The 27,251-nt window shown below is 42.9% G+C and overlaps 1 protein-coding gene and 1 pseudogene across 1 annotated transcript in view; one reads left to right on the top strand and one right to left on the bottom strand.

Moving 5' to 3' along the window:
* Window positions 1–18,996: 18,996 nt before the first annotated feature.
* LOC146193262 (uncharacterized) lies at window positions 18,997–20,323 on the bottom strand (annotated as a pseudogene).
* Window positions 20,245–27,251, top strand: part of LOC146193263 (uncharacterized) — a 51,437-nt gene continuing 44,430 nt past the window's right edge. The window contains exon 1 of the mRNA XM_084600077.1: window positions 20,245–20,476. Within this exon, the coding sequence (XP_084456203.1) occupies window positions 20,322–20,476 (155 nt within the window). The 5' untranslated portion in view covers window positions 20,245–20,321. The remainder of the gene's footprint in view (window positions 20,477–27,251) is intronic.

The raw sequence follows: 27,251 nt of genomic DNA on the forward strand, positions 1-27,251 counted from the left end.
GCGATTGCAACTCTTTCCTGCATTCACAGGAAATCCTCTAACGGCCGTAATCCTCAAGCTCCTTTCTTCTCCTGTACGTCAGCGGACGTGTCATTCCGATCGTCTCCTTTGGACAATAGGCATTCCTGACTTGACAATAGCGCCTCTCGACGGGAAGGGTTAACAGTTGAACAAAAGCACTTCCGGCTATTTCTCAGAGGCGACGTTTGTTTGTATTTTTCTTGACGTTCCCTTGACAGGGCCAACTTGGCAGTTGTAGCGTCTTGACAAAGCAAATATGCTCACACAAAAAGATTCATGGGAACAGGCTTTCTTAGAGCCCTTGCGCCAACAGCACATATCAATACCATGCCCACAATAGCACAATAGTGCGAGCAAGCGCGGACCATTCACGGTCACAACAATACATTCTGAATCTTTCCGAAAACTCTTTTATTCAAGTCCGTCAACTATGTATTCTTTTTGCGTCTGTAGAGCCAATTTAGTTTTTATGTGTTTCTGGAAGCTCAACTGTTCTGGCCTATAATAGAAGACGTGTAACAAAACGCTGTTACCTTATTGAAAATACTTTTTTCCCAACCTTTCGAAATAACCGGCAATTATGCTATTGGTCGGTAATTAGAAACATTATGCTTGTCTCTCGACTTGTATAGCACTATCAGCTTTGCAAGCTTCATTTTTTCCGGGAAAACCACTCCAGATATGTAAAAATAATATACATGAGTTAGAACTGGGGCAAGACTATCGAGAAGAAACTTAATATTGTCCAATGTGATGTCCATCTAAACCAGTATAAACAACTAGCACAAATTGATGAGTAGATATGGGTTCCATAAAGGTAATGTGGGAAAGAAGCTGCAAATATCAAACCTGCATTGGTCCCTCGTGGTGTGAGTGCGGGCAAAATGCACTCCGGTGACTGACACCATAGCTAAACGGGCGCCTTATAGGCTGTCCATGGGCTTCATAGGAGGGGGCAACCTTATAGGCTGTCCATGGGCTTCATAGGAGGGGGCAACCTGTATGGGTCCAACAACAGATACCTGCGGGCGATGCGAAGGTCTACACGGTGGCTAAGGGCAGGCATGCCTCCCACTGCGTAGCACCAATTTATTACCCTGAGGGGACCGGTTGCGGGATTGTGTGGGCAAGCAGTTACCATGCCTGCATCTTGCCCACAGAGATCCCGCGTAGTATACGAGTGGGCTGAACACAGGCATTGCAATGGCGAAGCGTTGGCATCCCCAGAGCAAACTGGCCGTGTTGAGACGAGAACGGACCCGCAGCAGATCAGTTTGGGAAAACAGCTGCCATACCCGCATCAAGCCCACACTGGTTACACGCAGGAGAAACCAGGGATTAGCCGTGAGCACGTGAGCATTGCTGTCGGCACTGTGTGGGTAGCCCCTATGTCAGATATCCGCATACGGTTCTGAGCGGACCCCCGGCAGATTTGCACGTCCAAACAGCTAGTGTGCCCGCATCTAGCCCACAATACAGTGCCCAAGATTCAGCGGGGCTCAGCTCTGTGCGCCACGGTGGCGAAGCATTGGCACCCCCACTCCTGGCTGTCCGTCTGTAGCCCTGCGCGGACCCATAGCAGATAAGTGAGGGCTAAAGGTAGTATGTCCATGTCTAAACCGCAATTCTCCGCACATAGTGCTCAGCTCTGAGCCCCTAAAGTCGTTAAGCGTGGCCGAACAATAAGTAGGCTGGCTAACAATGCCTGCTTTGGTTACCATGTCACGATCAAATGAAGGGTCAGTGACTATGCAACATGCAGCCTAGCTGTATTCACTACTCTAAATAAGTGGGCTAAGCTGCAGACTTCACAGCATAGAGCGCATAGGGTAGCCTCCGGCGTAACAAAACGTGGGTCTCGGCCACACATTGCTCGTCGACCAGCTGCCAGGCGCAAATCATGGAGGCATTGGAGCCGTTTTATTCTTCCAGCTGACCTTAATCAGCGTTAGACAATGTTCATTTTGTTCAGGTCGGTCAGCCCGTGCCAGGTTCACGCGTGGTGGTGCACTACCAACGGGGAAAAGCTTCAGCGAGGGTAATAAAATCATTTGTTTGCTTTCAAGTAGAAACACAAGGTAAAAATTAGCACGAGTAACGGAATCCATATAAGTAGTATGACAACAATTCTAACCCGAAACGCGAAAAGGATGAAGAATATAAACTCGACCAATTAGGAGAATAAACGTCACAATCTACATATTACAGGCAGTAATAAGCGAGATCATATATCTAGATAAAAAGGAACAAAAAGACACACACGGAGAGTAAGCATACAGGGACTACGGGGAAAGGTTCGGTGATCGTCGACATAGTGCGAGCTCGAATGCGGCTGGCCCTCGGAACCTCTAATTTTGCCTCAACGCGCTCGCAGACGAAACATCCACCCTCATCCTACACCTGGTTTCCACCGACTGTGCTGGCGCTTCTCGCATGCGCTGCTGGCTTGCGCACACTGTACGCAACGACCGGTGAATGACAGGGAGGCGGGAGAGGCTGATAGCAGCAAGAACTTCCTTCGGTTTTATGTTCCAACTTTAGCACGCTGCTTTGAACCAACACATGCATCTTCGAGCAAAAGTGGAGGGAGCACGCTAACAGCTACGACTGCTTTTTCGGTTCGATACAAAACGATGTGCACGACAAAATTGTTTAGGCAAGATGGCAAGTGTATTTAGGAGCGTACCGCATGCAGAAATAAGCGCTACACCGACAGAAAGTGCGGACGTACAGATTTGTAAAAGCGCGTGGTCTCTCCACTTTTGCTTGCAGGGGTGATGACTTGAAACTGAACATTAAAAAGACAAAGATCATGGCGTCTTGCCCTATCAAGTCCTGGAGCATCAATGGACAAGAAGTTGAAGCTGTGACAGATTTTCTCTTCTTGGGCTCCAAGATTACCTCGGAAGGTGACTGCAGCCATGAAATTAGGAGATGCCTGCTTCTGGGAAAGAAAGCAATGGTTAGTCTTGAACGCCTAGTAAAGAGCAGAGACCTTAGTCTGCCAACCAAGATCCGTATAACTTGTGCTATGGTTTTTCCAGTTGTGATGTATGGATGCGAGAGTTGGACTGTGAAAAAGGCTGACCGCCGAAGAATTGACGCGTTTGAATTGTGGTGCTGGCGAAGACTCTTGAGAGTTCCTTGGACTGCCAGAAGATCAAATCAGTCGATATTGTCGACCATAAACCCTGACTGCTCATTGAAGCGTCAAATTCTAAAGTTAAAGCTCAGCTACTTTGGTCATCTGATGAGAAGAGAGGAGTCGCTGGAGAAAGATTTGATGTTGAGAAAGGTTGAGGGTCGCCGAAGACGGGGTAGGCAGCGAACGCGATGGTTAGATGGCATCCTCGCGGCACTGCAGATGAGGTTATGTGATGTTAGGAAGATAGGGAGAGACCGGAAAGCGTGGCGTGACATGGTCAATAGGGTCACAAAGAGTCGGACACGACTGAACGACTGAACTGAACTGAACTGTGAAGACTTCGCCAACACACACCTTAAATGGAAGGTCGTTGCTGCCAGCCTGTGACCAGGAAAGTCACATAAATTACTTCTGCCCAATGTTTTTTCATTGCCTTTGCTCAGTTGAAATGTGTCTAGTTCCGAAGCTTCTATAGTGGGGCCTATTGAGCCTTAGGAAGAACGGTGACAAACTTAGCATATGTATGCGCGCTACATATTTCGGGAATCATCATAAGTAGAACATGCGCCCACAATCCAGGATTCCGAGATTTGCCTGCAAAATTGATATCCGAATCTGAAGCGTAGAAGGCATGCTGGCTCAGTGGTAGCACGCTCGAGTGCTGACTACAAGTACGAGGGACAATTCGCTGCCTCGGAGGCCGCTTTTTGACGGGGAACGACAAGATGTTAAGGCACCTGCCTACTGTTCGATGGATCTCCATGCGGAAGAAATTTCCAGAGTCTTCCACTACGGCGTGTTTACAATCCTGATTCATTTCGGCATTTTGAGAAAAAACGACGGTAATCGTAACATTATAACGGTGTGGTGTCTTGATGTAACACGCGCAAATTAGTGACATCAAGTGTTAATACGAGCCCATTCAGTTTTCAATGAAATTTTGCGGTCTGTCGACCTGCTATGCGCTGGCCGCAACCCTGCGCCGTGATTCACGCAGCGTTTCGCAAATTCAGCCGTTCCGATAATCTATGACCGGATATTGGATAGATTTGTGTATATATCTATGTCCCATGTTAGCAGTCATATGAGGGATATCTTGATCGTATCGAAGAGGATGGAATGGTTCAAGCATTCCCTTTTGCACAAATTCTCTGACTCTTTCGGCCGGCTGATGTACAACTGCGACAGTGTTTATAGTCAGCTTGTTGCTCGAATAACATGCCGAAAGAGAAGCTTTGCGGTGCGCATGCGTTTCTGAACACCAGGGCAAAAAAGTGGAGGACGCTTAAATTTCGCCTTTAAGAATTGAACGCGATAGCGTTATCGCACCCCGTTCGCACCGTCTACTCATTTGCTTGTCGCGTTTTTGCTATACTCATTTTTATTTATTAATCCTTCCGGCACGTACAAGCGCTGCCAGCCACCTTGCCGAAGCGCACGGGCCTGAAGTTGCAGTCGTAGTTTGTCGGCAACATCGCTGCCGATCCGAGCCGGCGCGATAAAGATCTCAGAGTCCATGCCCTGTCTATCTTATTTCGTGCGCCACACGCATGATGGCGCTACGTGCACGCCAAGCGAAGAGGAAGTACAGCGGAAAAGTAATTTGGCACTCGCTTAGCTGCGTGTTCTGTAATTCTGTAATATACATGCTCATAATTATTATTATACGCCACAATACACTTCTTTAAGGGACATTTCAGAGATGACTTTGCAATCAATAGACGCGCTTTTGTGCGTTTCAAACCATCTCACTGGCGTGGCGGAGTGCCAAAAGTAAACCCCTTCCCAACTTCCCAACTACTTCAAAGAACCATGAAGAAAAATTTACCTATTATTCCTTACGGAATACGGTCCTTACCCACGCAAAATGAGGAGGGGGTTCCGTATGATTCAATCATATGCTAATGGGCCTCCACTGTATATGGCGTTTACGCATGGGAGGATATCACTGTGATCCTGATGAGCGTCCTGCACGAATTTTGTTTCCGCGAGGCTCTCCATTGGTTTATCGAGATTGTGAAGTTTAACGATGATAATCCTGAGTGGTTGCCAAGGGTAGAACCCTTGATGGATCTTAAGGAATTTTAGATAAGCCAGCCCTTGGAAGGCTTATTATATTGTCTTGCAAAAGTCAGGCAATAAAAAAAAAAGAAACTGGCATGGTTAGCGTGCTCGTCTCGCACCCCAGAGGCCCACGTTCGATTCCTCAGTACGAGTTATACGGATCTTGGTTTGCAGTGTAATGTTTCTGCTCTTTACTAGGCAGTCAAGGCTAGCCATGGCTCTCTTTCCCAGAAGCAGGCGTCTCCTAATTTCATGGCTGCAGTCTTCAATTCCGTTCATGGCTTCAATTCCGTTCACGTAGTCAATGAATAGCTATGTAAACAATTAGCTCGATAATAAAGCTGTCATATGACGAATGAGCACCGGAAATGATAGCTGACGGGAAGAAAGTCGCGTCAAGAAAAATAATTTAAAACATATTTCTTGGACGCTGCCCAACACACCTTGACCCATAAAAGTGATAAATGCAAAATATTTAATGAAGGAACTTATATATTCGATGCTTCCACATAGCTACATCAGGCGTCGTTCCCCCCTTTTGCGGTCGCTAGGTTCGCCTCATCTGAAGAGAAACCACATCAAACCACTTGGGTATTTCTCAGACCGTTGACCATACACAAGAATGATTTTACTTACAAAAATGCGCAATGCACTGAAATTTACGTAGCATGTTGTGCACACTACCACAATTTAAAAAAGCGTATGAGAAATGTATGATAGAGGTTTATGTATAAGCCGAACGGTGTATGTGTGAGTAAGATTATATTTTTGTATGATCTCAAAGATCAAATGATTTCTGTTTGAGATTGTGTAAGATCTGTGATATCCTCAGTCATACACATAATATGTCACCCGTGTCATTTATCTTTCAAACAAGTGGTGTTGATGTCCTATACCCCGTATTATATTAAACGCCCATCTAATTCGGGATCATTCAGTTGGTGAATGAGGTCACAAGAATGGCGAGATATCACATCATTCAAAGTAATTTGCCGTAACTTTCGTATCATGTTACACAAAATGTTATGAGTCGTGGAACTTGTTTTTTTTTTTAGATATTAGCAAGGTCACAATGCTTGTGAATTTGGTATGCGTTTTTCAGCATAATAGAGGTTTAAGTGTATCAAGAAGAATTAGTAATGTAAAAAAACTTATAGGAACGCTACAAAGTTTTTAATGGCATTACAGTGAAATCAATCAATTCAGAACGGTAGTGTAAAAGAACACTGCACAATATATTGGTATTGTATTTAAGGAATCACACACTCCATGCCGTAAAATTAGGACAAATTACCAAAGCAATCATGCCGTGAAAATAAAAGTATTCTTGTATTAAGCATGCCAAATCATGTCAATAAATAGTACTTTCGTATATTTCAATCGGTTGACGCGAAGATGAAGCTCGGCTATGTTGTGCTGTTTCAGTGCCAGGTGGCAACAAATCCCTTTTTGTGCGAGTTAGAGCATCGATCAGTTCAATAGCACCTTCAGCGCGCTCAGAATGTGTTGGTGCACGGGGTAAGTCGAGTTCTGCGCCGCAAAACCGCTGAAATAAAGTGTATATTTAGCAGCTGAATACTGAAATTATTTCCAAACAAATTATATCAAGTTAGAATGAAACATTTTGGACTATGAGCCGAGTTTATTATATATAAGTGGAGATTCACTGCGTGAAAATTGCAATCAATGTTGGTGGAGACTGCTGTATTTTTGCACATTTCCTATATTGTTCTACAAACAGCAATAGGGCTAATGTGCATAACTAACGTTTTTATTAAATCAGAGCATCTTGACAATAGCGCCATTTTCGAGGTATTGAAATAAACAAATATTAGAGGCGACGTTTTTCATTTCTGTATTAAGCTTGAACATCAATTAAGTTGAGAATATGTCTGAAAACTTGTTAAATCCTGTATTTTGATCAATGAAAGTGTTAAAAAATCTGATTCCTGCATTCGCACCGAGCTTTGTATTTCAACACGCGCTTCAAAGATACATTTTTATCTTCAGGAATACTCTTTAATATTTATACCCACTACCATGACCGTTTTGTTTTAAATACCTGAGATAGTGGCGCGGCACACCTGGGCTTTTTGAGATGAAAGGACCCAGCTGCAGCCGAAACCGTGTGGTGATAGCACAATCGGGTTGCGTTAAATTAGCGATTAGAAGGTAATTTTTATTTGCAGATAAGGAAGATGGTTCTCTTAAGAAAAGTGAACAGTGATCACAGATATTTTTATAGCGCTTTTGCATTATTCATAGGGCACTTCGCGCCGCGTAATCTGCTTACCTGGGGAAAGAAAAATACACGCTCTGCGTACTTTCTAGACATGAGCCCTGCAAAATGAAACGCAGGAAGACTCTCCTGGTTCATTTTAGTTTTTTGTCATTCACACGGCGCAAAAAAAAAAAACGAAAAAAAAAACACACGTTAGTTTCTCGCGCAGGCTGCGAGCATGACAAGGCCCGGCACATATATACGGCGCACAACACATAAATGCTTTAGTCTTTTAGATGCGCATCGGGTGCATTTTCTACGTAGAGATGGATCGACCGACTTTAATCACTGGTGCGAGAAGCGACATTTTGGCATCCCAACAAAATCTGTGTCCTTTGGCTGGAAGGGGCCAAAAGAAGAGGATAATCACTGGACAAGTATGTCTTAAGAACTCACATAAATGGCTCAAAAGAGAAATGGAGATAAGGGTGAGTGCTTGATTTCTTCTCAGGTATCTACTATCACTTGCTAGGTGATTTGATTTTGGACGGAGCACCTTAGTGTAATTGTGCACCATTTTCGCTGTGAAATGTGTAGACAACAAATTTTTCTAATTCATTTCTTTTTGAGCGACGGTCTCATTGGAATAAAAAAAAGTCATCCACAGATCCTATGCCCATAGGCAGTAGATGCGCTTATGAATTCAGTGACTGTGATCCTATGTGAACATGAAATAATTGGTTAAATATAATAATATGGTAAAACTCAAGTTTTTATACTCTAAAGCAAAGTAATACTCACGGTCCATATCGTACCTTTAGGATGCCTGATTAGTAACTTCTCTACTTAAAATTGTATTCCACTATAGTATACGCGTGTTAACTTGTGCGTCAATTGAAGTGGTGAACAATCGAATTCGTTTCGTGATGTTGTTTCACCTACAAAAAATGGATGACGGTTGTCACATTATCGGAGGCTTTAGGTATTAAATAATGCGCGAAAATAACATTTATATATGCGATGTCATTGTTGTTAACGGCATAGCCGAAACCAGTCTGATTGTAGAGCCGAAATGAAAAAATATATGAATTCGTCCAAACAGGAACAGTAATCAATGTTCCAGGACCATTTCCGTAAATAAATTTTTGTATGTGGTGGAGTAATGTATCGACACAAAGGAATGACCCTTAGGTTGGCAAGATGCGGCGTAGTTTTTTCACAAAAAGTATATATCACTGAAGGTAGAAAACGCCGTTTGTTTTTATTTAAAAAAAGTTGCACGTTTGCAGGCCTGCTGCTTGCGCACTAAAATGTTGTCATCACAGCTTTTACTCCAATCTGTACGCAACCTTTCCTTTTATGGGAACTAATAAAAGCTTGTTTTGTTGATGCATCTAATTTAGTAAACGAACTCAACTTTGCTTCAGGACCAACGCGTCAACCTTATATACTGGCATGGTGCGTTATGATGCAGCACTAAAACATTTTCTATTTATTTCGCAGGTTATATTGTTATTTGAAGTAGTATTTCGAGCTCAAAGCTGCTATGTGCGTTCAGAACAAAGCCACCAACACTATTATGCCGCGAAGCGATTTGCCTATGTTTGTACTTAAGTGCACAGTAAAACATTGTCTTCAAAAATATTGCATTGTATTTTTTGTGACAACCATGGAATGGAATATTATAATTAAGAAACTGGTTTGAATAACACTGCACCTCGCCGTAAAAAAGAATGCAGGCTACAGAAAAAATTCAGCCTTCACTTGTGTTATGTCATAAAATTGCCAGAATTAACGAATTAATATTATTTGAATTATATTCAACCCTTTCCAACAATCATAAAAAGACTTTATAAGCACTGAGAATGCATTTGATATTACATAAGATAAAATGTAACTAAATTCAACAAATTCTAAATCGAAGCTTTATGCCCACTCCATAAGGGGAAGTATATATGGGCACGGTGGCACGACCAGAATGCGGATGGCTAGCCCCCTCGCCTTTTCCACGCAGTTCTTTACAACCTTGCTGCCAACACCAGCTGGACATGACCGTCCACAGCCATTGACAGAGGCCTGGGCGAAGTGGCTGATCTGCAATCAAAGTTTCCACGTGCGGAATACGCCCCCGATTCCGGACTGTTGGAACTGCAGACAAGGCCGCTCTGTCTTTGCTTCACTCGGCGTCAACGGTGCTAACCTGGTGGAGGAACTGCAAACTCGTAGGATAAAACCGGAGATGAATCTTTCATGGGCCAATGGGCACGGTGGCGCGACCAGAATGCGGTCGCTAACCCCCTCGCCTTTTTCACGCAGGTGAGAAAATGTTATGGAAAATGCTATCGTTCGAGCGACCCGTATTTGGTAGTGCTGCCGTGCCCTGGGCTACTGTGTGTGTTAACTTGCGACTTAGCAAGTACCATTATGAATATATTACTGCTGTCCGCGTGATGTTGAAACCAACCCGAGACCCGATCTCGCCCAACTCGCGCACCAAATACAAAATATTGCGGAGGATACTAGAAATTAAGGATGGACGCTTAGCCTCCACCGACGCGAAGTTGGAAACTCTAGCTATTCTTGACAGAAAAATATCAAACTGTATGGATGAGGTTGCTAACCTACAAAAAGTTGTATCTTCTCTTGAATCTAGAGTGGAGGACTTGGAAAATCGTTCTCGAAGATCAAATCTAATAGTGTACGGTATCCCAGAAGATCCTGAGGAAAATGCCGCTTCCCTTGATGAACTAATCAATGAAAAAATTTTGAAGAACATTCTTAAAATCGAACCCGTTACCATAGAAAGAATTCATAGGGTAGGACGGCCAGCGACAGATAAAACTACGCCTATAATACTTAAACTGCTAGACTACCGAGACAAAGTAAAAGTGTTAAAAAACTGTCACAAATTGAAGGGCTCTAATTACGCAATAGGGGAGGACTTCTCAGCTCGGGTGAGAGAAGTAAGAAAAAAGTTGTGGAAATGGGCAAAATCGATTAAAGAACAAGAAGACAAAATGTCGCTACTTTATGATAAACTGCGCCTAAAGGGCTAGTTATACCGCTGGGATGACACAAATGATTATGAAGTCCTTGTAACTCATCTTAGCAGTCCAGACAACCAAAAAAGCCCGGATGATTTGGAAGGCGAGGTGTCCCATCGTGGAATATCATCATCATCATCATCATCATCCTGATTAGACCCACTGCAAGGCAAAGGCCTCTCCCATATTTCTCCACTTAACCCGGTTCTGTGCTAGCTGCATCCACTTGACCCCTGCGAACTTCTTAATCTCATCAGCCCACCTAACTTTCTGCCGCCCCCTGCTACGCTTTCCTTCCCTTGGAATCCAGTTTGTTACCCTCAGCGACCATCGGTTATCCTCTCTTCGCACTACATGTCCTGCCCATGTCCATTTCTTCTTCTTAATTTCCACTAGAATGTCGTTAACTTGAGTTATTTCTCTGACCCACTCTGCACGCTTTCTATCTCTTAATGTTACCCCTACCATTTTTCGTTCCATAGCCCTCTGGGTTGTCCTCAACTTAAGTAGAACTCTCTTGGTTAGCCTCCACGTTTCAGCCCCATAGGTGAGTACAGGCAAGATGCAACTGTTGTATACTTTCCTCTTGAGCGATACCGGTAAGCTGCTAGTCATAATCTGCGAGTGCTTGCCAAATGCGCTCCATCCCAATCTTATTCTTCTTGTTATTTCCTTTTCATGGTCCGGATCTGCGGTTACTACCTGTCCTAAGTAGACATATTCGCCAACTACTTCCAGTATTTCGCTACCTAATGTAAACTGCTGTTCCTTCCCGAGGGTGTTGAACATTACCTTAGTCTTCTGCATATTGATTTTCAAGCCTACCTTTCTACTTTTTCTGTCTAGGTCATCAATAATTATTTGCAGTTCATCCCCCGAGTTGCTTAGCAAGGCAATGTCATCAGCAAATCGCAGATTACTGAGGTATTCTCCATCTACCTTTATCCCTAACTGCTCCCATTCCAAGTCTCTGAATACTTCCTCTAAACAAGCTGTGAATAGTACTGGGGAGATTGTGTCTCCTTGCCTAACACCTTTCTTTATGGGAAGTTTGTTGCTTTCTTTATGTAGAACTATGGTTGCTGTGCAGCCACTATATATATCTTCCAGCACTTTCACGTACGGCTCGTCTACCCCCTGATTTCGCAATGCCTGCCTCACCGCCGAGGTTTCAACTGAGTCAAATGCTTTTTCGTAATCAATGAATGCTATGTATAAGGGCTGGTTATATCCCGAGCATTTTTCTATCACCTGATTGATGGTATAGATATGATCGATATCAGACAGCCAGACAGGCATATCAGACAGCCAAAAAAACACAGAAAGTCTTCCAGGCGAGGCACTGAAACCACGCCCCAGACGGAAACCACAGCGCCGCATATAACTTTCGCAAATGTTAATGTCCGCAGCATTCTGAACAAAACAGATTGGATCGAATCACTGCTTGTTGGAATTGAGCCAGACTTTATGAAAATAACAGAAACTTGGTTATCAGCCGATATCTTGGGTGGCGAGATTACACCTCCAGATTACGTAATCATACGCAAGGATAGGCCTACACGTTGCGGTGGTGTAGCTATTCTAATGGACAAAAATATTCCCTTCTCTTTACTGCCGGATGTTCAGGGCGCTGAGGCAATCTTTTTTGCAAACTAAACTTAGGTCCTGGCGTTATCATAGTGGGGTGTGTCTATCGTAGTCCTTGATCCGACCACATCTCAATGTCATCCTTGTATGATTACATGCAACGCCATGTTCTAGGCTCTATTAGGAGATTTCAATCTACCAGATATAAAGTGGCAATCCTTGCAGTTTCACTCCCCTAGTTCCGAAATAATTCTAGATGCTATGCTTCAATTTAATCTTTGTCAGGTAGTAAATAAGTCTACACGTGTACAAGGAAGAACGTCCAATGTTCTTGACCTAATAGTTTTCAGTAGCCACTTTTCAGCAGACCAGGCAGAACTTGAATATATTGATGGCATATCTGACCACAAAGTAGTCCTATGCACTCTTCCTATATAAAACACAGAGCCTCCCACTAAGTCTACAATTATCTATCACGATTACAGTCATGCTAAAGATTCGAATATCCTCGATCACCTTATTTATGAATTCACGGCATTTGAAGAAATATCCAATCAGCCTTCGGCAATTATTGAAGCCCTATGGTGCAGATTCAAACGTACTGTTTTCTTCTGTATTCAGAATTATGTACTGACGAAAACAAAACGAACCAGAAAACACAACCCTTGGATAACACGAGCCGTGATTCATGCCAAACGCAAAGTTAAACGACTAAGAAAATCAGCGAAGATGAAACGCTCACCTGGACTCGGAAATCATCTCGCTGAAGCCATTAGAGACTTGAAATCAAAGATAAACTCAGCTAAAACGAACTATTTTACAAATAGTTTACCTAATTTTCTCAAAAGCTTCCCCCCCAAAATTTTGGAACTTCCTCAAACCCAAAAAACAAAACAAGAACCAGAACTCCTAAGAATAAGATCTTAACTGTGCTAATACCATGAATAAGTGCTTTAAATCTGTTTTTACAGTTGATGATGATGAGCTCGCTCCTATAGCCCCTTTATATAGGTTACCTCTAGCCTCTTCAAATATAAGTGAATCAGATATACTGAATCTTTTACTTAAACTAGACACAAAAAAGCTCCTGGCCCGGAAAACATACCAAACAGTTTTCTCAAACGATACGCCGAATGGGTCGCCAAATATTTATTCATACTATTTAATAATTCTCTATCAACAAGCGCCTTACCCCTAGAATGGAAAATTGCCAAAATTATTCCTGTACATAAAAATGGAAGCAAGAGTGAACCCTCTAACTTAAGGCCCATCTCCTTAACTTGCACAATATGTAAACTTCTCGAACACATCTTGACCAAGCATATAACCACACTTCTCGAACAGCACATTCTGACACATCCCAGCATGGGTTTCGGAAAGGCCTTTCCACTGTTACTCAGCTCTTGGAACTAATTCATGACCTATCATTGAGCATCGACAGTCACAAACAAGTAGATATGATTTTTTTTTACTTCTCAAAGGCATTTGACCGCGTTTCACACAGAAAATTTATTAGTAAATTAGAATGCACACTAGGCAGCAGCCACGTTGTTAAATGGATTAAAGACTATTTGACAGATCGGTCACAATTTGTTGAGATTAACAAACAGTGCTCTGAAATTGAATGAGTAACATCAGGAGTGCCTCAGGGCAGCGTCCTGGCTCCAATTTTATTTCTAATTTTTATTAATCGTCTACCCTCTTATGTCAATGTCAATATTAAACTTTTTGCAGTTGATTATATAGTTTACCAGGAAATTAATACTCCCAATGACCATATTGCCCTAAACCGAGATGCAGAAGCCGTATCCAAGTGGTGTGTTGACTGGAAAATGAACCTTAATATTAGTAAGTCTGCTCTTCTAACAATAACGAGAAAAAAGGTCAGTCTCCATATTCCTATATGGTGAATAATACACCCCTGACGCGAGTTAACAATTATAAATACCTCGGTGTTATAATATCACGTGATCTCAGATGGGAGTCGCATGTCGACTGTGTGACATCAGCCGCATTAAAACGGCTGTTGTTTCTCAGAAAACAACTCCGTCAAGCCCCGCCTTTAGCAAAACAACTTGCATATAACGCTTTTGTTCGGTCCGTTCTGGAATATGCGACTGTCGCTTGGTTTCCTTACACGAAATGTCTCATAAGTAAATTAGACTCCATCCAAAGAAAGGCAGTTAGGTTTGTGTTTAACAGGTACAGGTATACTGACTCACTGACTCAACTACTAATTGACGCCGGCATTCTCACTCTGGAAAATAGAGCCAAACTTGCACGTCTTACGCTGCTTTATCAATTGATGCATAACCAGCCTAATCTTAATAAAACGAAGTACATCACGACCTCAGAGGCGGGACCAACGAGGCACAAACATAGCCAAACACTAAAAGAATATTCTTTCCGCACTGACTGCCTGAAATATTCCATTTTCCCCTTTGCAGTAAGAGAGTGGAATAACCTTCATCATCACATCACTAATAGTACATCACTAGATACTTTTGCAAAACTTGTTGAAAATCACCTCCTGTCATTATCACATTTTCCAAATGTCATCCTAAATAGTTGACTTCATGTTAAGTGCTAAATTTTTCATTCATATTGATTCTGTGTGATGCTATGTGGGCCATGCCTAACCTATGAGTGTGATCATGTTTGCCAGGCGTCGGTGATCTTCCCTGTATAACTGTATAGTGAAGTGTGACACTGTATTCCCATCGTTTCACCTTTTAAGTTTCTTTTAAGACTACGCACTCTGCATCTGAGATTTTTAGCCATGTAGTCCTTTTCAACCTTATATGTTTTGTACTAAATGCACTTCCTGTTAATATCCCCAGTGGATTGGCAGTATGTCTAAATAAATAAATAAATATATATATAGGCAGACCTACCCAATAAAAAATGAATTATTATTTAAATTTTTATTTCCAGATTTTCATATATTTAGTGACTTATATTAAGAAAGTACTTAGCGTTATTGCCAGACATTTCAATAAAAATCTCTGTTGCTGTAGTTTCTTAAATTTGAATTCGTTTTGCATATTTTGCACTTTTTATTTTTTGCCGATTCACAGAATAATGTGCGAAAGTACAGTCTAGAGAAGAGCATCAAATTTTTCCAGGATAAAAGAACGGAACCTGAATAATCTAGACAAATAGTTACAGTGCCAACCTATAATTGAATCGTGCCAGAATTTAAGGGTGCATTTTGTAATAACCAGGACGAGCGCTCAGTCTTATACTGGTATATTTCAAACAATATATTTCAACAATTCTTTTGTCCGTGATATGCTTAAGATGCTGAGGTTTCTTAAAAGGGATTTGAAGGAATATCGGAGACGATATTTTTAAAATAGAAATCAAAGTTTCCCTTTATTGCAGTTCTCGAATTATGTGCGATTTTGATGCTTTGTGGAGAATACACCAAGTGGTATAGAGCTCCAAATATTTCCTGAAATTAAGCATATAACGTGCATAAGAAAGAAAAAACGTTTAGTGCAAGCAACGTAAAACATCATGCCAGTATGTAAGGTTAAAAATTGATATTTTTCAGCGCGTTGGTCCCGATACGATATTTGGAATATTTACTAAATTACCTGCAACAACAAAATATGTTCCCATAGTTTCTATAAAAGCAAATGTTATGTAGGTTTAGTGATTAAAAATGAAAGGATGAGGAGAAAAATTCCACAAGAAGCAGGTTTCGAGGCAGTCTCTTTTTGAAATGGCAAAAATGGCGTTTTCCTTTTGTAGTGACATGCGATTTTTTCCTAGGAAACTACACCGGATCTTGTAAATCTAAGTGTCATCCCTTCGTGTTTAGACATTTCTCCACCAGATATAGAATTTATTATTGAAAACAAAAAATTTAATGGCACTTCAATTACCGTGATCTGAACACACCCATATATATGATCTGTTTTGTTGAGTTGTTTTGTGCCTCTCTTGACCTAAGCATCATTGCTGTGAAATCTATTGTTGATTGCTCAAACCAAAAAAGCAGGCGAGAAAAATACGACCTGCAAGTTAAGTAGCGACACAGATGAATTTCAGGTACTTGATACATATTCGAATGTTCAATGTATTTTTATCAGCAGGAAACGCAAATCTAAATTTAGGTCTCTTCTAGAAGCGACTTAGCAGCTCTGATGGGGCGGCCGCATTCTGTAAAGGCGAAACAAGAAGGCGCCCACGACAGTTTATAGGCCAGAGTGTCAGCCTGAGTCGCATTGAGGACGTTGACAATCTATATATATATATATATATATATATATAATTTATTTATTTATTATCAATACCTCAAATGCCCCAGAAATGGGGTATTACATGAGGGATAGGCTGCTATTTCATATGAAAATAGATTCGATGGCTGCCTTGAATTGAGATGGATTTGAGTGGTGCACGAAGTCGAATGGCAGATTGTTCCAGTCCCGAGCAGTTTCTACGAAGAACGAGCGAAGATGAGCTGTAGTCTGCGCTGGTGGAGGGTAGACAACTTTGGGATGGCTGGTGCGGTTTGAGAAGCGACGAGCTGGTAATATCACTGAAGCATCAAGTGGTGTGTGATAAAATTTATGAAAAAGGCAACGCCTAAAGATGCAACGTCTCAAATTGAGGTTAGTAAGGTGAGCATTAGATTTAAGAGCAGTTACGCTGGATTGATAAGAATAGTCTGAAAAGATAAATCTTGCTGCGCGATTTTGAACTGATTCGAGGATGTTACAAAGGTTAGCTTGATGAGGGTCCAAGATTGAGCATGAGTATTCTAGCTTAGATCGAACGAACGTGAGGTAAGTTAGTGCTTTAATCGAGGCAGGGGCGAGGCGCAAATTTCGACGGAGGTAACCAAGAGTGCGATTGGCTTCTTAGCAATGTTCGTTACATGTGCAGACCAATTAAGTGTGTTAGAAATTGTGATGCCAATGTATTTGTATGTTTGGACAGATGAAATTTGGGAGCCACAGATGACATACCTGGAGGGTTGATAGTGCTACCGTCGATGAAAAGAGAGTAATGACGTTTTATTAGTGTTTAAAGACATTAACCATTTGTCGCACCAGGCTTCAACGCGTTTAAGGTCATCTTGAAGAATGCGAGAATCGGAACTGTTATGGATGGGACGGTAGATGACGCGATCGTCTGCAAATAGGCGGATGTTAGAAACAATGCTACTAGGCAGAACATTAATGTAGATTAGGAAGAGCAACGGTCCAAGTACAGTGCCTTGGGGAACGCCGGAGAGGACTGGGAAGCAAGTCGATGAGAGTTTGTTAGCGTACACAAATTGCTTCCGGTTAGTCAGAAAATTACGTATCCATTCCAATACAAGAAGGTTAATGCGTAATCGTGAAAGTTTAAGTAAGGGTCGCTGATGGGAAACTTTGTCAAAAACTTGTTCAAAATCTAAAAAAAGAGCATCTACAGGTACGTTTAAATCCAGGTTAGAACTTATGCCATTGATGAATAAAGCTAGTTGAGTTTCACATGACTGTCCTTTACGAAAACCATGTTGATTAGGATGAAAAAAGGCTATAGAACTTAGAAATTTTGCCATGTGAGAGTAAAGCACATGTTCCATTAGCTTTGAACAGACGCTTGTTTGAAATAGGACGATAACTAGAACATGAAGATGGAAGACCTTTTTTCGGAACTGGAACAGCCTTGCCTATTTTCCAGTCTTCCGGCACCACTCCTGATGACAACGATTGATGAAAAATATGACATAAAATGACGCTGACAACAGTTTTGGTGTGTTTTAGTACTTTTGAGTTGATGCCATCGACACCTGATGAAGATGTAAGTTTTAGTGAGTCCATAATTTTCGGGATACCGAAACGATTGAAAATGATATCAGGCATGACTGCGTTATCATAGCTAGGGAAATCTGATAAAGTGTTGGCGGGTTCTTGCGTAAATACAGATGTGAATGCGTGGTTATGTCCTTCAGCTATTTTATTGTCAGGGATTGGACGGTTCTGCTGATCGCATAGTTGTAACGGTTGCGAGTGTTTCGGGCAAATCGTATTCCAAAATTTTTAGGGTTATTTTTTATCATTGTTGGCAAGGATGATGAATAAAAAGAGCGTTTAGTTTTGCTAGCAAGTGATTCAAACGCCTTTTCCGCTGCGTAATACTTTTGCCATGAACATTGGTTGTTAGTTTTTTTAGCTGAGCGGAGTAGCATTTTCTTTTTGTTATTAAGGCGTTTCAACGTGATGTTAAACCATGGTGATGACTGTTTTTCTCTTATAGTAGTAGTTGGTATATGCGTTAGTATCAACTCATGCATTTTGTTCTTAAAAACTAACCAGTAAGTCTCTACGGAGAATTTGAAAAATCGTGACGAAGCCAAGTGCAAAATTCTTCGAGTGCTGCATTAATTATGGAATAATTCCCCCTGTCGTATAGTGTTATTGTTTTCATTATTTTAGGCGTATGCGGCAGATGACAATGAAAGGAACCGTGCGAAATTGAATGGTCACTAAGCCCTGGCAAATATGTGAGCGGAGAGAGCATATCGGGCTCGGAAGCTAAAACTAGGTCGAGTGTGTTTGATGATTTGCTACTGCGACGCGTCGGCTCTGTCACTGTTTGCGTTAGTCCAAACGTTAGGCAAGTGTTTACGAAGTCATTTTCGCTGTTGTTTTGTGATAGAACTGAGGCAAGATTTGACCAAGTTATCGCAGGGAAATTGAAGTCTCCGAAAAGCAGGATAGGCGATAGATGGTATGCGCTGGTTACTGATAAAAGGACCTCGTGGAACTCGGCAACGAAAGAAATATCGGTATCAGGAGGGCGATAGCAGACGCCAATTACTATAGGTGGATAAGAGGCGTTACTAATAACAAATGTAATTTCTAAGGGGGAAGATGTCCTAAATTCAGTGCACTGAAGGCTGCGGTGGGCGGCTATCAGTACACCACCACCACGTTTATTATTTCGATCACGCCGGAAAATATTGAAGTCTGAAGAAAGCGAGAGTACTTCGGAGTCTGCGATTGATGAATTGAGCCACGTTTCGGTAAGAATGACCAGGTTAAACTCTGTTGTGTGAAATATATTACGGAGTGCATCAAGCTTTGGCAAAAGGCTTCGAATATTAGTATATAAAAAAGAGATGTATGAAAGGTTAGGACGCGAATGATTTCCTTGTACGCGTTTAAAGGGTGGGGGATAACCTGCTGAATGCTGTGGTCAAATATGTACGTTTTGTTTCCGATGATTAGTTTGTTGTGTCTAAGTTTATATTTTCCTTTCTGTGCTTTACCGAATTCCAGGAGTTGATTTCTAGCGGTAAGCGTGTGCGGACAGTAATCTTCAGAAATGCTGTAACCTGTATCTTTTAGTTTTTGGCACATGAAAGTAGCTTTTCTTTTACTTTAAAGTGGGCGAATTTAACGATGATTGGTCGGTCACGGTCCGCCCTGAACTTTCCCAGCCTGTGAGCTCTTTCAATGTCAAGAGGAGCGAGGGTAGTATCTAATAGCGTACTACAATGCTGGATTACGAGGTCTTCCGACTGCGCCCATGTTTCGCGTTCGGCATCTTTATGGCCGAAAAACAAAAGGTTTCATCTGCGTGATCTGTCGTCCGAATCATCCAGTCTGTTTTCAATTCTGGTAATTTGCACAGCATTTTGTTCGGAGATCTCTTGTAAGTGTTTGATCTGCTTTTTAGCTGCTATCATTGATGAACAGTCAGCTTCAATTTTGGCCAGTCTGTTTTTGATTTCCTGAAATGTTTCGTCATTCTGGGAAAGTTTAAGGCGAATAGATTTCATTTCTTTGGGAAGTGAAGCTTGTCCGGAACGAATTTCGTTTAGTGCTTCAAGTATTTCGGTGGAAGATTGGGTATCACCGGAACGAGTGTTGGGTTTAGCTCAACGTCGCCAGCGAGGGTTAGTAACTGCTTGATAACATAGTAGTAATCAAAGGCAATCTGGATGCAGCACAGTAAGCCAGCATAGCGCGTGCGTCGTGCGAATAAAGTATATTTTGCATTTACCTGCAAGACGAACAAGTGTCGCAGGTGAGTTGCAGTGGCCATAGCTGTGGTGCTGTCGAGCCCAATGAAGGCGGTGTTGGGTGGCGTCTTGTTTATGAAGCGGTCAGGTGGCAAGGAGGTTGATTGTTGGCGATTGACTATCGTCGATGAGAATGCATTTGGCGATAATCGCGGGGCATAATCCTGCGGCGGCGCTGGCAGGCAGTGGGGCAGCGGTGCTGTTGACGTGCGCATGGTTGGTGGGATGCTGTGGGGCAGGAAGGGCTCAGGGCCGCGATGTGCTGGCGGCCAGGCTGGCATCTGTGTGACCACCCGGGCATCACTAGTGGACCAGCTGCCACATCGCAGGAAGCAGACGGAAACCTGCAAGACGAACAAGCATCGCAGGTGAGTTGCAGTGGCCATAGCTGTGGTACTGTCGAGCCCAATCATATATATATATATATATATATATATATATATATATATATATATATATATATATATATATATATATATATATATATATATATATATATATATATATATATATATTGTGGTAATATTCGTCTTCATAGCCACTGCCATGCATCGCGTGCTGGGGCACTCGAGGACGAAGTTGGTCGCTGCCTTGCTCATTCCCCACGCTTGACGCTGCGAGTTCCTCCTGAGCAGCTGGATCCATCTGGGTTTACTGAATAAACACACCCCTACAATTGGTGGAGGTGCTGCGTATGGGTGGGTGGGTGGCCTTAGTGAAATGTACGCATCAAATTCATTTTCGTGCCCATCCGTCCTGCTATTGAAGAACTTCATCCTGCGCTTGTAAATACTCTTCCTTCCATGCCTACTTTATCAGACGTTAATGTTCTCCGCTCTTGCGATATAGCGACCGCTTCGACACCACCCGATGTTATTCAAAAAGCTATTGACGCAGATCTTCCATCCGCACAACGCGATCAACTCGCTGCTCTTCTACAGAACTTCACTTCTGCCTTCGACTTTCCTCATACTGCGCTGCGTCGCACGTCTGTCGTTACGCACACAATCGACACTGGTACAAACACACCTTTATGACAGCGTCCTTATCGCGTGTCGGCTTCTGAGCGCCAAGTCATTGCTGATAACGTGGACGACATGCTTCGCTGGGGCGTCATACAGCCATCTAACAGTCCATGGGCTTCTCCGGTTGTTTTGGTCACCAAGAAAGATGGTTCCATCCGGTTTTGCGTCGATTACCGTAGGCTAAATAAAATCACGCGCAAACACGTCTATCCTCTGGCTCGAATTGACGACGCCTTGGACTGTTTACAGGGAGCCGAGTATTTTTCCTCTTTCGATTTGCGCTCCAGTACTGGCCGGTACCGATGGCTGATGATGACAGCCCGAAAACTGCCTTTATAACACCGGATGGCTTATACGAGTTCGACGTTATGCCTTATGGCTTTTGCAATGCCCCAGCTACTTTCGGGCGCCTGATGGACACTGTTCTTCGTGGACTAAAGTGGCAGACCTGTCTTTGTTATCTGGATGACATCGTAATTTTTTGTACCGACTTTTCTTCTCACCTTCTCCGCCTAAAGCATGCTTTAACGTGTCTCGCCGACGCTGGGCTTCAGTTGAATTTGAAGAAGTGCCGCTTTGCCGTTCGGAAGCTAAAATTTTAGGCCACGTAGTTTCTAAGGACGGCATTCTTCCCGACCCCACCAAACTTCGCGCAGTTGCAGTTTCCGAAGCCAACCTCCTTGAAGCAGCTCCGCAGCTTTTTCGGCCTCTGCTCCTACTTTCGACGTTTCATCTTAAACTTCGCCTCCATCATCGCTCCTCTGACCCAGCTCCTTGCCGGCAGCTCCGACCTTTCCGCCTGGACTCCAGCCTGAGATAAAGCCTTCGACACTTTACGCCGCCTTTTGGTTTCGCCTCCCATTGTACGCCACTTTGATCCCACTTCGTCTACGGATCCCAGTGCGCCTACACTGATGCCAGCGATATTGGGCTTGGTGCCGTCCTTACCCAACGTAAGCCTGGTTACAGCGAGTATGTTGTGGCATACGCCAGCCGAGCATTGACGAAAGCACAGTCCAATAATTCAGTCACAGAAAGGGAATGTTTGGCCACTATTAGGGCCATCGGAAAATGTCGTCCCTATGTGTTATAGATCTATTCGCTCTCGCCCTACCATCTGATCTGCTGACCGTCCTGGTTAGCTCAGTCGGTAGAGCGACTGCCCCGGAAAGGCGGTGGTTCCGGGTTTGATTCCCGGATCAGGACAAATTTTTTTTTTAACTACCAAGTTTCTGAGAAAGCTGTATAGCTTTCCTTTGTAGCTTATGGCTGCGCTTGGGTGGATACAATGAGTAATTACTACCTTATTACAAATCTACTCCACCTTGGGGGATTCCCCTAAATATTTGACCAACACCATTCCCACTTCGAGTTATAGATCAATTCGCTCTCGCCCTACCATCTGATCTGCTGACCGTCCTGGTTAGCTCAGTCGGTAGAGCTACTGCCCCGGAAAGGCGGTGGTGCCGGGTTCGATTCCCGGATCAGGACGATTTTTTTGTTAACTACGAAGTTTCTGAGAAAGCTGTATAGCTTTCCTTTGTAGCCGTATGGCTGCGCTTGGGTGGATGCAATGAGTAATTACTCCCTTATTGCATTGCGTTTTGCTTTTGCGTGTGCAACAGTCACTGCAGCTTGTACGATCTTGCGGTGCATCTTCATATCTGCGACTGAAGATCTGCCACCTTCAACGCGAAAGTGCAAGCAAGAACGTAGCGTTTCGTTAGCGAGGATAAAATACGCTTGAGAATAAATGAAACACATCGCTGACCATCGAAATATGCACAGGTAAGCCGGACATCGGGAGTCGCTTCCTCGAGTGTTTACGTATGCAAAACACTTGGTCAGAAGTAAATTCATTGATGTCGCGGCTAAGCTTACAGCAGGTGAAGCTAAAACAAGCTGTATTACAAGTGTTGGTGCACCGCACAATTCTACGTAGCAAAAACTGCATGCGTTAGAAGACAATGACAAAACACATCAGCACTAGTAAATAGGGACATTCTGAGGTTTGTCTGCAATAAAGCGATACATTGTAAAGATGCAGGACACGGATAACCTTTCGTGATAGCCAGGAAAAAGATTCAGCGTGTTTAAAGGGCGATCGTTCAATTACGACCACAAATTCTACACTCCACTAAAATACACAAACTACAAAAGAGCAATGTCGACTACATAAGCAGAAATATAACTACTACCACCGTATCCTGCCATGGTGTATTCAAACACACATCCATTTTGCACGTTCAGTAATCGAGACAGTATGAGATGAGACAGGCCAAGTAGCTCTGATTCAAATTGACCTGGCGAAGGCGTTTGATAAAGTTCGGCACAATTTCTTTTTCGCGGTCTTGGAGAATGCAAACACTGGTGACGTTTCGCTCAAAGGCATATGAACTCGTGCTATATGAACTCGTACACAAGACTAATTGTTAATCAGGACCTAAAGAAACCAATACCACTGGAATCATCTGTTCGTCAAGGATGTCCACTGTCTCCACTGTTGTTTGGCTTATATCTGGAACCCCTCTGTCTCAGTATATTTAACAGTACAGCCATCCGTGGTTTCTCTCTGGCTCAATGTGAAGTTAAGATTTTAGCTTACACGGACGATATCGCCCTCTTTTGTTCTGACAAAAAGAGTGTACTTAATGCTTTACACTTGACTGAACAGTTCTGCGATATATCAGGCGCGGCCATTAATTTAGTTAAATTCAAAGGTTTTTGGTTGGGACACTGGGGCACTAGACCAAGCCAGTTTGGAGGCATATGCTGGGACTGTAATCCTCTTCAGTACCTAGGGGTTCCGCTGCACCAAGTTCGTAACAGCGCAGCCTACTGGGATTCACAAATCGTACCTATGCGGCGACAAACGCAGGCTTGGATGGGTAGGGAACTGTCAATGTTTGCTAGGGCACAGGTCTGTAACTTATTTTTGTTTGCAAAGCTTGCGTATGTCCTTCAAGTCCTGCTTTTGTGCGAGGAGGAAAGTACAAGTTCTACACAGAATATTTGCAACATTTGTGTGGCACTCTCAATAGGAGCCCATGCAGCGTGACAACTTGTTTCTTCCCTTAGTCTGGTGGAGTGGGCCTTGTTCACTTGTTTGTGCATCAACTTGCTTCCCGTTTTTTCTTTTTCAAATCGGCAAACCATCCGTTTCTTATAACTGTGATCATTAGGCACCTTAGTCCACATTTGCCTTACTTATTCGCACCAACTGGGCAGGCTCGTGAAGGGCGTTTATGGGGATTCCTTAAGGAGGTTGCTGACACTTTCAATTTTCTCTTTGTGCTTTTCTCTGTAGATTCCCTGTATAGCCTCTCGAGAAAGTAGATGACCCAGGCTCTCACTGAGTCTTTGTTCCCTACACCGCTGTATCGGCAGTCTTATCTGGGGTTTTTGGACACCACTGTTCTAAAGCGTGTTAGGCAAATGTGCATTCAGGCAGCTGCAAAAACGTTCTTTTTCAAATTACACACAGCGACGTTGCCTGTCAAGACATTTCTTCACAATTAGGAGATGTTTGTGCCCTGGTCGGTAAATTGTCGTCTCTGTAACGTGCCTGAGACAATTGATCATTGCTTTATTCTGTGCCCTGATGCTATGTTCTTTTGGGACATTCTACAAAGAACTCTTAAAAAGGACATTGAAATTACGCCTTATACAATTAGGTTTTTGCTTCCTGACAAAAACTCTGTCATGCCTTAAGATCTATTTGTGTTGATGAGACTCTTCAGCCTTTGGAAAAGCCGCATGATCGACAGGCATGCAGAGCCACCAAGGTCGTCGAAATCCGTGTTTCGGGAGCAGTGTGCTTTTGTGAGAAGTGTATATGCTGCACGTGAAGAACCTCCAAACTGGATGCCGTATCTAGACGCATGTGTTTGCCTCCCAGACTTTTGATGTTCTGATGATTGTGCATTGTCGGGCTGGGGATATGACGGGCTCGTAATAAGCAGCCCGGTAACTTTAGACATGGACATGTTTAAGTAAGTGGAGTTGTTCCTTTTTTACGGAAGTTTTTTCGAGCAATAAAGAAAAAAAACTGCCGTGGTTTAGTGTTTAAAGTGCGTGCTTGCTGGCTGAAAAGACCGGAGTTCGAATCACATGTGAATTATTTTTCTTTTCTATTTTCTTTGTTTTTTTTGTTTTTTTCTTTTCTTTTTCTTTTTCAAATGTAGTGGTGTTATTTTATAGCTCTGCATGCTTTTTCCAGCCTGGTGTCCAGTTTTTTTCTGAAACAAGGGCCACGGGCCATACAGGAATTTCCGAAATGAGAGCTCCGGGCGGTTTCATTTTGGTTCAGCCTGTATCAATTAACCAGAAACCGGACGGACGCGTCATTTCTGGAACTGATACTGGGCAGAGTATTACGCTTCTGAACAGAAGCCGGGCCGATCGACGAAGCTCAACCAGAATGACCATGCCGGACACGCCAGCGCCCTAAGTAAGCATGATACCAAACATATTATACAACTATTCTGTATGTAAAGGGGGGCACGCTTCGTTTCCCAAATACCTCGAAAATTCGAAGCCATCGAAGTGTGCGCTAGCAAGCATACACGCGCGTCGCGTCGCTTTTGCGCGTACAACAGTCGCTGCAGCTCGTACGATCTTGCGGTGTGTCTTCATATCTGCGATTGAAGATCTGCCGCCTTCAACGCGAAAGTGGAAGCACTAACGTATCGTTTCGCTAGCGATGACAAAAAACTGTTCAAGAAAAAGTAAACAAACATCGCTGACCATCGAAAGATGCGCACATAGACGCACACCGGGCGACGCGTTCTCGAATGTTTACATAATGAAACCGCTCAGTCGGAAGTGTATTCATTGACATTGATGCTCTGCTGGTAGCACGTGAAGCTAAAACGCCCGGTATTATAAGTATTAGTGCACCGGATATCTCTGTACGTAGGAAAACTTGCAAGCGTTCGTAGACGATGAAAAGCCCATCAGCACTAGTAAATTATGATATCTTGAGGTTTGCCTTCATTAAAGCGACGCATTATAAAGATAAGGCACATTTGTGAACCCTCGTGATAGCCTGCAAAGATATTCAGCGTATGTAAAGGGCAATCGATGAATTACGGCCACAAATTCTACAGCTGAGGAAAACATACAAAGTACGAAAGAGCAAAAGTAGCTACATATACTGAATAATAACCACCGTAACCTTAGCCCGCCGTAGAGTAGTGGTTAAAGTGCCCGTGTGAAGACCGAGGTTATATTCCACACTCGGTAGTAAAATATTTGTAATTTTTTAATTTTATTATTTATTTTAAATGCAGTCGATTTATTTTATATTGTTGCATATTTTTTCCACCCTGGCGACGTGTTTCTTTCTGGAAACGAGGGCCATCAACCATACAGGCCATTCCGGTATCAGGCTTCCCCCGGTTTCATTACGAGCTTTCCAGGGCAATACAGAAATTTCCTGAAATAGCCCCCAATCCTGTATCCCAGATCCTGTACAGTAAACTTGTATACAATTTCCTGTACGAATTTTATACAGGATTTTTCAGTAGGGTGGTGCCAAGGATGCAGGATTGAATCCCGGCCCCGGCGGCCGCTTTTCAATGGAGGCGAGAAGCAAGGCGCCCATGTTCTGTGCGATGTCAGTGTACGTTAAAGAACCCGAGGTAGTCGAAATTTTCGAAATCCTCCCCTACGGCGTCTCTCATAGCCTGAGTCGCTTTCGGACGCTAAACCACACAAACCAAACCAAACAATTACGTCTTATTTGCAGTTGTCGCAGTATGCGGCTTGGATTAAAGAATAATTACTTCAAACATATCTTGCAACAAGCATATCGTATAGCTGTAGCTGAGAAATTATTAGTCTAATGTGCATGATTTTCGCTGAATTTCTCTTTTCTGGAAAATAACAGTTGCAAGGAATTGCTGTTCTGAACTTATTTTAGGCGAGGATTTTTTTTTTTACTGGGTCATGTACATGCTACTAATGTTCATGCAAGAACCATCAGAGCCAGTTTTCCTCGGCTCTCGGAAAATGTATAGACTTTGGAAATGTGTTAATATAATTTCTTCTACTTTCATAGAGTAGTAATTGCGTCTGAAATAAGACCCAGAATTGCCGGACATCGAGTGCCTTAGGT

The sequence above is a fragment of the Amblyomma maculatum genome, chromosome 4 (genome assembly GCF_055883805.1).
Source record: "Amblyomma maculatum isolate TAMU_Amacu chromosome 4, ASM5588380v1, whole genome shotgun sequence".
Lineage (NCBI taxonomy): Eukaryota > Metazoa > Arthropoda > Arachnida > Ixodida > Ixodidae > Amblyomma > Amblyomma maculatum.